This window comes from Gossypium hirsutum, chromosome D05, assembly GCF_007990345.1.
Source record: "Gossypium hirsutum isolate 1008001.06 chromosome D05, Gossypium_hirsutum_v2.1, whole genome shotgun sequence".
Lineage (NCBI taxonomy): Eukaryota > Viridiplantae > Streptophyta > Magnoliopsida > Malvales > Malvaceae > Gossypium > Gossypium hirsutum.
Window position 1 is genome coordinate 39,018,622 of NC_053441.1, and position 16,464 is coordinate 39,035,085.

Here is a 16,464-nt window from a genome sequence, read left to right on the forward strand (position 1 = left end):
TAGTAAATGCAATAGAAAGTAATGAAATGCAAATGAAAATAAGAAAATTTGAAAGAGTATAAATTTATTTAAAATCCTACTATGCCAGGGATGATATGTATAAGTGATGTTGTGGATTTATTCAATTTGTGAGTTGTTGAATATGGCTTCATGAATCTTGCGGTATCGGTATAGGATTATTCTTGATATGTATAAATTTTATATTTGAAATGGATTGATATGACTAAAGTTTATACGAGCTTACTAAGCATTCATTGCTTACGTGGTTGTTTTTCCTTACTTTTCAGATTATCGGAAGCTCGATCAAGTTGGAAGCTAGTCGGAGATCCATCACACTATCCATTGGCTCTATTGGTACTTTTGGATGTTTTAATTTTGGTTATAATGGCATGTATAGGCATTTTTGGTTAATGTTTGGCCTATGTGTTTTGGTTGTTGAAATAGCCATATGGTTTGGCTTGTGTTATGGTATCTTGGTTGTGATTACGGTATTTTGAATGATGACAAAGGTTTGGTTTCTGGCATGTTTATAAATGGACTTAAATTTGTTGATATCATAGCTTATTATGCTAAAAATGTTTAAGTTAGAATGATTGATTAAGTATGCATATTATAAATGTCTTGTGGTTGGTATGAATGTGGTAATTTGGTACATTTGCTATAAATGACATATGTTATCTTTGGTGCAAATTGTTGAGTGGTATATTTGGTATGGTTTGTTGGGTAAAGTAAACAGTTTGTTGTTGATACAAGCATAATCAAAAGTTAATGGAACATTTTCGCTAATTTGAATATGTAATGGTACATGTTTAATTGTTGTGATTGAGGTGCTTTTTGGGCATATTGGTTGTATGAATATGTACCTATTTGGATAGCTTCTCGTTGTATAGTTTGGTGTACTTTGGGATGCTTGATTACATGTGGTAAATTTTTTATAGGTGTGTGTGCATGAATAGGTGAGAAAAATGGCTTGGCTTGGAAATGGCCTATTTTTCGTCCACACGGTCAGAGACACAGGAGTGTGTGTCAGCCCTGTTTGATACACGGCCAGGCAACACGGCCATATGTCCCCTGTAGGTTTTTAAAGGTAGCATTTCGAGAGTTACACAACCTGGCACATGAGCGTGTGGCTTGGCCGTGTGACCCAAGTCAGAAAGTTACATAGGCTAGGACACGGGCTGGGACAAAGCCGTGTGTCTTTACTTTGAATGTCCACACGGCCTAGCCACACGCCTGTGTGACCCTTGCAATTTGTAAATTTTTATCATTTTCTGAAAAATGCTACATGTTTCCGACTTAGTCCCGATTTGTTTCTAATGTGTTTTTAAAGCCTCGAGGGCTTGTATAAGGGATAATGCATATGTTATTGATTGGTTTTGGTTGTGATTGATGATATGAATTAAATGTTTAAAATTTTTGATAGTTTTGAAATGTAAACTTCGGTAATGCTCCGTGACCCTATTCTGACAATAGATACGGGTTAGGGATGTTACAATTCTGTATTGAATCAAGTGTAAGTGTGGTTATTTGGATTGTAAAATTCTTAACTTAAGGTTTCATATCTTGGTCGAATGGTATATTGTCATAGTTTCAACATAATATTTTATTATTATTTTATTATTATTTAATTATTATCATAATAATACTATTTCATATCGACTTTGAAGGGCCAAATGATATTCGTAGGGGAGACTCCTAACTTCACAATTGGAAATCTTCCTTTCGAGAGTCTTAAATTGTGGGGTAAGCATTGATGAGACTTTTAATAATCGATCTTCTAAATTACAAAAATATTATCAAAGGATCCTAGTTAATAAACGTTACTTATGTGTTAGATTATTTTATGAGATAGATTGAGCGAAACCGTTATAAAGGATTGTGGCAATCAGATCTACAATATAAGGTGTGGGATTTAAACCTTTAATTTGTGCATAATATGTTCACTTTCACTTTAATAACATGATATTAAATAATTAATTGAGAGTACATAAAGTACTCAAAAAGGAGTAGAAAAACTCATCAAGAAGAAACCCAAGTAAGTGATCCTAACCCATTAGTTTCATGAAAGCTATGTTTTGTGATGTGTTGATGTATGTGATGATGACATATGTGCAAATCTCATCCCTATGTTATGTGATACATGGCTTATCTAGTATGTTGATGATTTAAATGTGTGATATATGTGTATGTGATGAGATCCACGATTTAATATGAAAAGTATATTAAAGTATGCTTAAATAAATAAAAGAAAATATTCTGTGATATATGAAAATGTGGGCATGTTTACATGCATATGTGTAAAATTGACAAATATATGTTATGTGAGATTATGAGCATTATTACATGAAAAATGTGAAAAGTGAATTATGTGTTAAATTTGACAAATGGTCATATCACATGCATGGGGTGGGTTTTGTGAAATGTGGAAGTTATGTGGCGATTTATCGGTGATTATGTGGTCATTATTGGCAGTTATGTGGTGGCTTGTCCACAAATGGTGTGTTATTGGATGGACGGGTTCTGGGGAACTGGATATTGGTGTTTAGCGGAGAAGAGTAAGAAGTTTTTCATAATATGTATTACTACATAAGCATGCTTCAATATATTCATGTATGTGTATCTATGATGATCTGAGATTTCTATGCATATGATATATATATTGAAATGGATGTGTTTAATTAATGTGTTGTTATGTATGTTACAATATTTTGATTATCTCACACTGGGCTTGTAAGCTCACCCATATTATGTTTATGTTTCAGGTAATCCTCATAATTAGGACTCGAATGTGGATTTTTGATGATTCTCTCAGATGTGAACTTTTTAATAAATTATGGACTCTATATCATTTTATGGAGTTTTATGAACTTTGATTTGGGTTTGTTTTAATAGCTTTTGGGGACTTTATTTTAAATTGTGGACTGTGGCATGGGGATTTTCCTTTCTGATATTTTGGATTTATTGTATGGATTGCTTATGTTGGATTCAGTTTTAAATGATCATTAAACGTTTTTAAGGATTAGTATCCGCTGCAAATGTGTTTTCAAAACTAAGTTATAACACAAGTATTTTTAATAAAAAGGAACAAACAAATTTTATTGAAAAGAACATGATATTTTCAAAATGACATGTTTCAAGGACAAATGGACTTTTCTTATGAAAAGGTTCTGGCCATCTTCATTACCCATGTAATTGCTCAAATTAGGTCTTAACGTCTAAGCCCAGTTTGAGGGGTTACATTTAGTGGTATTAGAGTCCAGCTCAAAACTCGGACTATGGGTGAAGTATTTTCAAAAAACAACATGCATTATAAAGATGTATTTTGGGAAGACCATGCCACATGTTAAAATTGTTGTAAAAAAAATCCAAGACTCTTGAAGCCGATCCAAGGTAAGTGTTCTTTAGATTTGAAACTATAGACTGTGAAAAAACTATAGTTTGAGACAACTATAAATTGTGAAAACTCTAGATAGTGAGATAAGTGTAAATTGAAATGAAACTTCAACTAAAAATATTCAAGTGATAACATAAAAACTTACCTCTATTGATAGAAAATTCATAAAAACTTAAAATGAGTACTTGCAGAGTTAGAACTTGAGGAATAATAAAACTCGAGGCATGCAAACTCGTGGTATGTGATTTTCGAGGAGCGCAATCACGAATAGCTCAAGATTAGTTCTTAGCTTTTCAAGGACTTGTGTCTGACCTTGAGACAAACGACATTGTTAATGCGTCTATCGCTAAAGGTAGAAATAAGAGATTAAGGATGATACAATATCCCAAGCAATGTTGAGAACTTTAGAAGGGATTTTTGAGACTACAGTTGAGAAGGACAAATATTATAAAGAAGTAAGTGATTGGAACACGAGATAAAGGAAAAGAAAAAAGTATAGAATAAGAGGAAGTCTAGTCATACTGACTCAAATTCACGACCTTTGAAGTGTGCCAGAGAGGATAGACCACAATAGAATGTTGTAAAAGTTAATTTATGAAGTTCTATTCGATCAACGAGAAAATTTGTTTGTCAGTATTGTAATAAGCGTCATTCGAGCAACTGTTGGCAAAATTCAGACGCATGCCAAAGAAGTGGGTCCATAAAGCATTGTGTTACGAATTGTCCACAATGTCATCCTATTTAAATACAAGCTTCTACTCATAAACAGAATTAGAGATTGCTTTGTGCTACTAGGTGTCGAAAGGGTCAAGATGCATATGGCACCAATGAAGGTACTTTTACGATCCATTCTAATCGTACCTTGCATTGATTGAAAATTTGGTTTTACCTAAATTTGTTGTTAATTGTGTATTTTTGAAATTGAGAATTTGGGATGAGGAAATCGTTAGTGATATTTCTATAGATAGTCCCTTGAGACAATCTATGTAAGTAAATAGGAAATCCATTGGAGACTTAAGGTGAAGTATTGGAACTACATTGGAATCAGAGTTGCGCAACAAAAATGTGGTGGTTGGTTTAGAAAGAAGAGTTATGAATTTTGTGGATAAGCGAAAACATTTTTAAGGATTTGTATCCATTGCAAATGTGTTTTGAAAACTAAGATATGTTTTGAAAACTAAGTTATAATACAAGTATTCTTAATAAAAAGGAACAAATAAATTTTATTGAAAAGAACATGATATTTTCAAAATGACATGTTTCAAGGACAAATGGACTTTTCTTATGAAAACGTTTTGGCCATCTTCATGGTCCATGTAATTGCTTAGATTGGGTCGTAATGTCTAGGCCTAGTTTGAGGGGTTACATTCTCAAATAAATCCATCTAAACATGATTTAGGCACATTTTCTTTGGATCCTTTGAGCCTTTCAAGCCTACCGTATGAATTTGACCCTTGAAACCTTTATTTGAACCTTAAAGCCTATTTTATTGCTATTTACCTACATCATAAGCCATGCTACCATCTTTTTAAAATTTTGTCTTATTTTTGCACATATCTTAACTATACTTGTCTTGGTGAGCAAAGATCAAGAAATATTCAAAAAGATGTACATGTTATTCATATGTTTAAAAAAAAGTTCTATTCAAATGTCAAGCAAAAAGAGCAAAAATAAATACTCAAAATATTGAGAAATATTGGGCATATACTTCAAAATGAATTTTGGGGGGTGAAGAACCCATTAGTAGGAAGGATGTACCTCGAAAAGTGATGCGAAACGGCCGCCCGGGTTAATCGAGTCGTTTCACGTAGTTGCCCGATCGTCGACGAGGAGTAGTTGGAGTTGTCAAAATTGGGTGATTTAGGCTAAGGGTTGCGGAAGCTTTGAAAGGGGTTTAGATGAGTGGTTTGGTGTTGGTAGGTTCGGTTTAGAATAGAAACAAGGTAGGATAGAAAAAGGTAATTGATGGAGATGGAAAATAGAACTTAAACGTCAAGAAAGTTTCAATATTGTAATGAGTATCGCCCCAAATTTTATATGGTTTAAGGTGAAAAGATGGAAACAGGAATATGGACCTCGACCCGTCACTTAGCAAAGTAAGAACCGAACGTATATTGAAATGGATGAACGCCACACCAGGATTGGTGATAAGTTCATAAAGAGTTCGGTTGATGCCACTAATACGCTAGATAAGCCAAATCGAGACTCATACGAAATACGAGAGGGAGAAACCTCACAAGAACAATAGTTCATTCAGAAATTTGACCAAAAGTCTTTTTACAATGAAATTAATCAACTACTTATAGAACCAGGCATGGCTAGCCGAATGGGCAACTTAATGGCTAAGAATTTAGCCATTAATATGCTAGAAAATTCTAGAAAGAAATCATTAATTTGCTGTAGCTAAATTCGGCTGAATGAGCACGAATGAAGCATTAAAAATCCGGTTCATGCTTAGAGATGATTCATGGATTGACCAAAACAGCATGTTGATTCACTAGATGCATTCATGCATCCTTATCTTGAAGAAAGCTTAATTCCATGGATGTGCAACCCCTTAATTGTTCCAACATCTCCCTTGGTTGAATGGAGCTTTAAAGTGCCTTGAAAACTTGAATAGTGATCTTGGAAAATACATGGACAGGCCTGAAACGTCCCATGGTATGTTCTTCCATAAATTTGGTCCATAAATGTGCAAATGCATGAACATTCAGTAGCCCCCTCTTGCATGAACGTCCCAAGTACTTGTGCTCCCTTAAATGCCTTCCATTGAACCTCAATTGTGCATGCACACTCCCATACATTGCACCAATCTATTCATGCACTTGGACTTTAATGCTCATTCATGTATTCATCCATCCTACAAGAAAAACATGAACTAAATTAGGTTCAAATGTATGTTCGGCTGAACTAAATGGCATCAAGACAAATTAAACACTAATTATCATACTAACTAAATTGAGACAAATTAATTATAGTGTAGCCACCTTATTAAATTCGGCTAACACAACATAATTAAAACATGTAATAAGCTGACAAGTAATTAAGAGCTGTAACTAAATTAACTAATTAACTTAAATATTTAATTTATTCCAGCAATTAAAATTAAATGAGCTAAAGAGCTAATAACGAGTTCAATGAGCTGAATTGAGCTCGAATGAGCTGACATGAGCTCGAATGAGCTGACTTGAGCTCAAGTGAGCTAAACCAAGGACATTTCCGGGGCGTGGCCGTATCAAAAAGATCCAAGGCAAACTTAGGGTTAAGATTACTAAACCTAAAAATTCACTTCTCTTTATTCCTACCTTAAGCCTAGCCCCATTACAATCTTATAAAAGACCTATTAATTTGGATGATTTTGCCAACTACATTAGTGGAGACGGATTGCTAAGTTCAACATATGAGGACAATTAATTAGACATTATGATTGTTTTGTCTGATTGATAAGGAAACTTTGATCGAATGGTGAATTTTATTTATGATCTTGAAAAGCATGCACTTTATGACTTATGCTAGCATTTTTCCACACTTAAAATAAAATTTTAAAATAATGTTTGCATATGAGCGACTTATCAATAAAAAGAGTTTGTGAGTATGATTTTGTTGATGCATGGTTATGTGCAAATATTGATGCTGCTTAAACTCATTGCAAAATTTGCCTTAGCAAAACTTGTGTTTTACATGAAACATTACTCAGTACGAGCAATGGATTAAGTTTAGGGTGTGTAAACTCTAATTTATATTTTTTTTAGCAGTTTATAACACCTTTTAACTTTAAAAAAATATTAATTTCTAGTATTTGTTAATTAATTAGGTGAATTTTGTTTATATTACGGTGATGGGCATGAATTTATAAAAAATGCAAATATGTGCTTTATTGTATTAATTTTATGCATAAATTAAATTATTTCATACTATTTATTAATGTGTTACATTTTATTATGCGAGGGGACCATGAAGTTGATTTAATATGAAGCTTATTATAATTTTTGCATGGACATGAGCAATGCTACCCTACTTGGACAGAAAAACTATGCAAATTGGGTCATGGAGATGTTGCTTTGACCCAATTAAAAATGATGTTACTTGGTGGACAAGTCTAATTATTTAATGGGTCACAAAATCGTCCAAAGAAGGAGAAGACAAGCCCAGTTCGGCACAAGCATGTTGGCTGCCCAAAAATCAGTTTTGGGATATTTATTGGAGGTCCCTACCATTGAAATTAAATCAGAAAAGAGCCCATGAAGTTTGCTCTTGAAACCATCCAACCCTTGCATGATTCTAGCATAATTTCATGCTTGAATCAAGAAACCATCATCCACCCTTTTCCACAATGTGTGGCCGGCCAAGTAAAGGAGTAAATGGGAGGATATTTTCACTATTTTTAGTAAACTCTCCCACCAACCTCAAGTATAAATACCCACTCCCATCTCACATATCTCTCATCCCTTACTCAATCCCTAATCTCTTCCATTCTCTCATTCCCACGCATAGCATCCCATAGTTCTTTCTTTTCTTAGCCAGCAAAACCTTGATAAGATCACCTCTTGGCCGGTCACCTTAAAGAGCCATTAGCAAAGGAGCAGCACGAGGATCAGAGGAAAACATCTTCAATCAAAGTTCGTGAGACTGCTAATTCGACAAAGTTTATTCTTTCATACTTTTGTTACTTTTAATCATGTTTGTAATGTGATTTGCTATCTTGTCATCAGCAATTGTAGTTTAAAACTGTTTAGCTAGGATGATTGCATTAGCTGAGGGATCCTAACCAGACGACGGCTAATGGACACAATCGTTAAAAAGTGCATGCTTAATTTAGATCCTAACCCGACTAAATTGAAGGTTCATAATAACTTTAATGAGCTCTATTATCTTGCATAGTTTTTAGGTTTATGTGATTAAATTGTTTTAAACTTAACCTGTCCATATTACTTCACATGAATTCTACAAAACCCTTAGTTTAATATGATCAATAAAATGCATGTTTTACTAAGTAAAACACTCTAAAAGGACTTAATTTGGTTTCAAAACTCATGAAAGATCGAGTTGCCATGAAATATTTTCTGAACACTATTAAGCATGAGAAAAATAAATTAAGTTGAATGATGTAATTATCCTAACCTACTCATGTTATTGATTGTTGAAATTTGTGTTTTTGCTGCTAAACTCATTTCATACATTTCACTTCATACTTTGCATTTAGATTAAAATTGCATTAGGGATCACCTTACATTTAGTAATTATTTTTACATCACACCACTCAAAAATATTGTTTTTATCACCAGATTGTTAACTCTAATTTTACAATTAATTTATTAACATATACAATCTTTGTGGAGACGATAACTCTTTTACTTACTTATTACTTGATAACGACTGTGTGCACTTGTACAAACCTAACTGTTATAGAAACCTTGGTGGAAGTCCCCTTAATATGCATTTTCCCTTATATTGAGAGAACCCATGAGCAACCATTGATGAAGAGTGTCCAAAGTACTACTCAAACAATGTTTTTAGCTCACTTTTGATTTCACCCACGAACCCACCGTGGAAATCCTTGAATTGAGAATCAAGCCTTGAATCCAATTGAGAAAGCTTCACCTATAGTTGAGACACCTCCTATTGTAACAACCTCATTTGCTTCTATAATCTGGTAGTTACCCCGTCACCGGTTATAAGGATCGCTGTAACTTTGATACCTTTGATATGAAAAAAAAATTGAACAAAAAAAAAGCATCGAAGAAAAAGGAAGAATAGTGAATTCGAGATGGAAAGAGAGAGAAGAAGTCAAAATTGTTGCAAAACTTCCATAATTGCCTTCCCTTCCCATTATTGGTGCTTAAAGGGAAGGATAACCCATGATTGGTGCTTAAAGGGAAGGATAACGACTTGTGTAACAACCTGGCAAATGTTAACTAACTGCTGCTTCAATACGCACCATTGATTAAATGATTTTAAGCCAAAATAACTCGTTTTGAACGCTACTCTCACTCTAGCCACAACACACCGTTTCATTAATGTTTTCCACAGCAAAAAGCTGTATTTTTCCAATTACACTTAAAACAAAAATAACAGAACAATAACAAAATTTTAAACTGTTTAAACTGTTTGACCCTTGCTGCTGCCTTCCATAACTTTTAAGTATAACCAAAATCTTGGTATTTTTTGGTTAAGACTACCGAATTTAAAACTTCACCATACGCAATTTAGAATGCGTGAATCTCCAATTCTAATATGTGCTTTTACCATGAATAAATTTTATCTGAATTCTTTTTTCGTATTTTATATTAGTTGAATTTTCATTTGTAGCTGCTCATGCATTTGCTTTCAATTTTCTTTCAAATTTTTATGGCATCTTTTTACGTGAATCAAACACTTCCAAAGGTTTTTTTCTAACAGCGATAATTAACCCTGAAGTCTCAAATTTACATATTTTGTGACTTTACAGAGATTTTATTGAGTTCATATGCACAGCATAAAAAAAAATGGAGGATCTCATCAGACCAGGCAATGCGTGTAGCAACAGTTCTCCATTGCCGTGTGTTCGCTTTTCAGCTTTACATTGTTGGGTCATGTCTATGTCTAGACCTGGCAATACCAGACACAAACACAACACAAAAATGAGAAAATAACAGACACAACATAACGAGAATGTCTTAAAATTTAAGGTATTTAACTATAAAATATTTATAAAAATATAAGACCTTAAACACAACCATGGATATGACAAAATGCATGAACACAACATGGATGTATGAATTGCCAGGTCTAGGCTCAAATCTCCGACAGCTTAATCTCCATCAAGCTAATGCAGAAGAGAGTTTACCGTCTAAAAGGACACATCAGGTAAGATTATAGCCCTAAACCTATAAGTATCACAATTTCTTGGTATTTGGTAAAAAGCTCATCCACGGAAACCTTTTTTTTTTCTTTTTTTTTTTGTCTTTCAGATCATAGTCAAGAGCTAACCTTTCATTGCTTTCGGGCATCAATTACCGGATTCAGCTCTGTTTACCAAAAGAAAAACGAGGTTATGAAGACTGATCAATAAAGCCGGATCCGAGTTTGGATCGCGCTCCGACATATGGGGCAGATTTGGAGGTCTTCTCCGCAGTCACAACAAGTCTGTCAAATTGAAGATGAAAGGGGTAAAGGTGTATGTCAATACTTGGGTTTTGGACATAGATATGGGATATACTCCTCCAAAACTCTCCAAATATATGAAAATCTTAGAAAAATTGAACATAGCTATGCCCAACATTTAGTACCTGAGCCCAAGTAACATAGTAGATTATAGATAAAAAAGAGCAACGGGAAGTAGAGAGTAACTAACCTGATGTCCGCAACCAAAAGCCATGTCCTTGGGATTACCAAGACAAATGGGGCAAATCTGTTAAGTTTGCGAGAGAACGGGTTAAAAAAGAAAAGATATGTAGCTTAAGGCTAGGACTAAGCAATGAAAAAAAACCCAAAAAAACTGGAAAAAAAAAAGGAAAAGCTGAAAATACTTTATTTCTAAATTAGTTAAACACCTTAAAATACTATAAAAATATGCTTTTATAAATTTAAAAAACTGATCACAAGAATATAGGACATAACCCCAATTTTTTTTCCAAAATCGGACTGAACTGACTGTTGTTACTCCTTATAACTGGCGTAAAAGTGCAGCAATTCCAATGAAATGATAATGCTAATAAGTACAATGTTACTTCAACGGAAGGTTTTGCATACCTGATGATCGTAAAGGGAGCTTGAAGATGGACCTGTGGCTGTGGCAGCAGAGGTATCATATCCAGAATACAGAGGTATATTTTGCTGAAAACTGCTTGAGCGAGAATAGGGAGATGAATTTTGCTTAAAACTGCCGGATTGAGAATACGGAGATGGATCCTGCTGAAAACTGCTTGAGCGAGAATAGGACTTCGGGTTATTGAAAGATGAGGCACCATACATGGGAGGAGGGAGAGGAACTCTCTCAAAAGTATTTCCCTTTCTTTGTCTGGTTTATTAATGAAAAGAAAACAATTAGAGATTAATGATACATTACTAACACTAATACACTTATAGAAATCAACATGAATGCCAGATATGAGCATGTGTCCAACATAATATATTTAGATTTTAAAAAGTGTATTCAAATATTTGAAGAATCTTTGAAGGGTCATATGGCCCATATGCATGCCCGAAAATGTGTTGAGAACAAGTACTTAAGAAAAATGAGGAGTCAAAGTCACATGGATAACAAATTTAATAACTACCCCAACAGGCCGAGCTCAATAGTTGCTTTATACTGAGCAGGAATTTCCATCAAGGCTGAAAGAGCGAATTCTGCCTGCTTTCTCGATGAATCTGTATTCTTCGACATAATCTCTGTGAAGTTCACAAACTAGAAAGACCGAAAAGAAGTGGCTTTAACAACTAAGAACATTCAAACGGTAAACAAAAAGGAAGCAAACTACGATTGTCCTAAAATATTATTAGTAAATTACAGTTTTTCAACAACAAGAGACTTCAAAAATTACTCACCTGAAAATTGTCGAAAGCACGAGCAGGGATGTTATCATCAAACTCCCTCATCATGTCCCAAGGTCCATCACCAACCCCAACTAGGACAATAGACAAGGGGAATTCACTGCAACCAGATGAGCCATGTTAGGGTATACATTGCGCGGCAATCTAAATTAAGTGGCGAGTTAATGGCAATCACCTTGCTCTAACGATTGCATCGATTGTCTTTTGCTCTTGGGGGCTAAGCTGACCATGCTGTGTGTCGACACTTCGAGTCACCTAGGACATATATGAAACAGAAATGTTGGAGAACTAAGATTCGGATTTTGCCCGGACATACAGAATCAAAGAGTATATTATAGATGATTCATTGTAAGACTAAAATCAAAACTGTCTTTTAATGACAATTATTATTCCAATTAACATCAGAATGATCAGATGTTCTTCGGATCTGCAGAGAGAGAGACCCCATATCAAATGGATGCTTCAGTCTTTTCTTTCTAAATCATCCAGAGTTACCTTATCGAGACTGGCAGTAAACTCTCTTCTCATTTAGAGAGATAGACACCCTAAATCAAATGATTAGTAAGATGATCTACCCTTGTAACCAAATATTTTGTTACTCCAGTCCAGTTATTCAGATTTTGGAGCATGTCTAGTTTCTGTCTATTCCTGGAACAGAGTGTATACAATCAAATATTGAATCATTGAATCCCAAGTTCTCTTCTTCCATATTACCTGTCCATCAGCAATTATCAGCAAAACATGGTACTGACCACCACTTTGCTCGACAATAGTCATGGCCATTTCAATGATGGGTGCAAAGGATGTTGGCCCTGCCGCAAACAAACATAAAACGGCTGTTGTAAGAACCGACTGGTTCGGGTTCAAGATGTATGTATAACATTAATAACCCAATGGATCAAGTACAAGTCAGGCACCTGCGAGTCGAAGCTGGGGAACAATTTCTCTGTATCGTGCAAGCACCTCCTCAAATCCATTGCAGAATCTCTCTTCCGGATAGAAACTGAAGACATCTTGATCATGTGTTGACGCTGAAAACATATGAAGCAAATATCATCTAATAATCTAAATAGAGAAAACAAGTTAATGTAGAATTGTAAGAAAACACTTTCAATGAACTTTACCATCTCCGAATCCATAACATGGAATGAAGTTATCCTCATCAAAAGCGGATAAGCTCTGTCCAATAATTGATATAGCTTGTTCATAGGGATTTTGGCCATTCCCGATGTGATGCAAGCTTTTGCGGTTGAATGACCTTGCACCTGGTTTTCCATCCAAGTTAAGTGGTGTGTTGCAGATGATTTAGAAAAACGTTAGGGCCTCAGATAAATCAGCAAGTAATACCTGTCCATTCGTTGCTTTTTGTGAAATCGATACCAACGATGAGGTTAGAGGACTCGAGGCCAGCTTGTGCGAGGGCAGCAGTAACCTGGGATCAGCAATTTCATCGACTGAACATGTCATTATTTTATAATTTTGTGAGAGTACAAACTATCCTATGTAGATAAATAGATATTACAGGACAGGCAAATTTTCCATATGCAACATCTGAATGATTGAAGTAGCCACATATAGGCAAATAATTTTCCATATGCAGTAAATGACTTTTCACTGTTATTGAAGTACCCGTGTTCAACATCCATGTCCAATACATATATGGACATGAATATGTCGATATGATCCTCCAAGAACCCTCCAAACACAATAAAAATTTAGAAAGTTTTGAACATACTCATGTCTGATGATATAGCATCCAGATATGGTTTTCCATTCATGCAAAATCCATCTAATATAAATATTTTCAACAGAAACATAATATAATAAATATAGCTGACAGAAAAAGGATGCTTTCCATCTAAATAGTTCAAATCCAACAATTTTTCCGCAAGTCTAAACCAGTTTTTATGGGTTTGACAATACAGTTCTTCTTTAGGCTTTCATGTCAGGTGGCAGATGTTTATAGCTATGTTGCTACGACTCGACTTTTCTTGAAGTACCTGTAACCACCATCTATGTCCAACATACAGCCAAGTCGGATATCAGGGTATGACCCTCTAAAACCCTCCATATACGTAGAAAAACTTCAAAAAAGAATTGAATATACCTATGTCAAATACATACCAATATTTGATACTCACAGTCGAGTCCGAGTAATATAGAATCATATCAACAATTCATCATGTTCATTTTGAACAAATATTCCTATCGATCATTACCACCAACCACAATTCTTCATATTAACCGAAACAAGAACAAATAAGATAGAAGAACTCACAAGAATTGCAGCAACAACAAGCTAACCTGGTCCAAAGTTTCGTAGTTATCAGCTATCCTTGAGTATTTCACAATCGTATGCCCGCGATGGAGTGTTTGCAATCCGTAATTACTTGAGTGAGGTGGAGCATGGTGATGCCGTGGTGTATAGTAAGGAGTCTGTGGAGGATATCCTGATTGCGGTGGATATCCGTAACGACTCCATGAATCTGAACCACCGGACCTACTTGTCGGATACGCTCTTCCACTAGAATCCTTTGAGCTTTTTCCTCCCATAACTAATATAATCTTAACAAATTAAGCTACTCAAGAGTTCAATGACAGAAAATGATATCTCCTCCTGCAAATCAAATAAGACCAATCATGAAAATCATTGAAAGCCAGTCAGTTTTTATAAGATAAGATCCAGAAAATGATATGCAATAATTGAATATGATCAAGATATTACTAACTAAGATACCTTAAACCTGTTAAAATATCCTTTTGATTCTTGAATAAAGTATTGCCAAATTAAAAGGGTTAAGGATATGATAATTCTATAAATTAAAAGGTATTTAAAGGTTCTAAATAAAAGAAATTTCCTTGGAAATTTACTGGTATGAAAATAAAGACTAATAAAATGCAAAAAGGTTGCTGCTGGTAATGACAGGTTCAAAAAGCTACCTACTGACTAAATATGTAACCACAATTAATTGCAAGAAGTGCAAACCTCAACATGTATACAAGACCACAGGAAACTCAAAACTTGAGACTCAGATAAGGACAAGGGTCAAAATCCGATACAAATACAGCAATGGTTTAACACCCAGCACTGGAAAATTCTTAAAATTTGGTCATTAAGAAAAGATTTGACCTATACAAGTAAATTTTTTGACAAGTAAAACACTTCAAGGAACTCTTAAGAAAAGGCAAAAGGAGAAGAAATTCCAGGTGGGTTTTTCCATTGATGAAGACGCAAGAGATGACTATAGATAAGTATTTCTATATTCGTAAATGAACGAATAAATTTAACAACCAAATGTTTCATAAAAAAAATTAATGAAACTGATATACATTAATTATATACGTAACCTTCACTAGCAAGAAAACCCCAGGATTATAATTGTAAAAAAAGGAGTCAACTACCATTGTTTTAGGTACTTTTGCTTATCAATCAGTGCATTTTTTTAAATTATTTATTTTATAGATATGTAAACCAAACATATCCTGGCAGAATGGCAGGAATCCGTAGACAACAAATCAATTTAATATTGACCAAGTGCCCTGGGTCATCATCTTCATCTCAAAGTAAAATGAAAAAAACAAAATGAATAAACAATAGTCAAACCTTCATGTATTAGAAAAAAATTGCAGATTAACAATGATTTTACCAGTTGGGACTTGGGATTTAGTTACTTAAAACGACGACCTAAAAAAAAATCAAAGGGAACTTGATATATCAATACGAGAGTTAAGCAATGGAAATTAACAGGACCTGGAAAATTTTATGAAAAGGACTTGAGATTTTCCCTTTCATAATCAATGGAAAATTGAAGGGGTTTGGGGAATGAACAAGGTCAACAAAGTTTGGTAAGGGAAGGTGCGGCACATGGAACTAGGGTGTGAACGTGTCTTATCCAAGTGAATTTGCGACGAAAGTTCAAGGCAATTGATGACTTTAATTTGGGTTTGAGTCAATGGGGGTTTTTTCTTGGAACCATGTCGATCTGGTTTTTTGTTTTTTTTTACAGGATTTTAACAAAGATTAAACTTTTTTGATATATAAAAGGTTGTCCCTGTGTCATGGGTTGCGCGTCGGTGCTCGCAACCATGACAAACTGGTGCGATCCATCGTGTTCGAGGGAGATCATTTAGCCCAACCAAACTGGCCCAACCAAACTGGCCCAGTTATTGAAGAGATTAAAAGCCCATCTCAAGAGCCGGATAGAAATGGGAAGTGTTCTAGAAGATATAATTATGGAATCTTAGAGTTCTATTTGTATATAGCTGGTTACGTAAGCTTAGAGTTCTAATTGTATTCAGCTTTTAATTATAGTTATTGATATACTGTGAGGCTTAACTATAAATAGAGACCTCTTTGCTCATTGTATATTCATTGAGTTATTAATAAGAATTTTGAGAGTATTCACTCAAACTTTTCTCTCAAGTGTTCTTGCTTTTGTTCATCTTTCAAGGCTCGTTCTTACTTCGTTCTTCTGTTGTTCTTCGTGAAAATCTTAAGGGAATTCTATTGAATCATTTATTGTTGCGAGTGAAGTTGT

At 34.5% G+C, this 16,464-nt stretch overlaps 1 protein-coding gene across 8 annotated transcripts; it reads right to left on the reverse strand.

Annotated features, from left to right (window-relative positions):
* Nucleotides 1-9,725: 9,725 nt before the first annotated feature.
* Nucleotides 9,726-15,828, reverse strand: LOC107939976 (E3 ubiquitin-protein ligase RGLG5). 8 transcript variants are annotated; one of them, XR_005914261.1, is made up of 13 exons: nucleotides 15,678-15,828; nucleotides 14,231-14,543; nucleotides 13,274-13,358; nucleotides 13,051-13,191; nucleotides 12,844-12,957; nucleotides 12,641-12,738; nucleotides 12,102-12,181; nucleotides 11,921-12,026; nucleotides 11,653-11,780; nucleotides 11,126-11,393; nucleotides 10,728-10,784; nucleotides 10,364-10,519; nucleotides 9,726-9,982 (listed from the first exon to the last, which is right to left on the reverse strand). XR_005914261.1 is itself a non-coding variant. In XM_041094798.1 (12 exons), the coding sequence occupies exons 2-12, from the start codon at nucleotides 14,477-14,479 to the stop codon at nucleotides 10,439-10,441; spliced, it is 1,407 nt and encodes a 468-aa protein (XP_040950732.1). In that variant the 5' UTR covers nucleotides 14,480-14,543; nucleotides 15,275-15,351; the 3' UTR covers nucleotides 9,726-10,438. The 8 variants fall into 8 exon arrangements, 2 of the variants coding, with proteins under 2 accessions (XP_040950732.1, XP_040950731.1); XR_005914260.1 differs by having other exon boundaries at nucleotides 15,574-15,786; XR_005914263.1 differs by lacking the exon at nucleotides 15,678-15,828 and adding an exon at nucleotides 15,275-15,412.
* Between the last annotated feature and the right edge of the window lie 636 nt (nucleotides 15,829-16,464).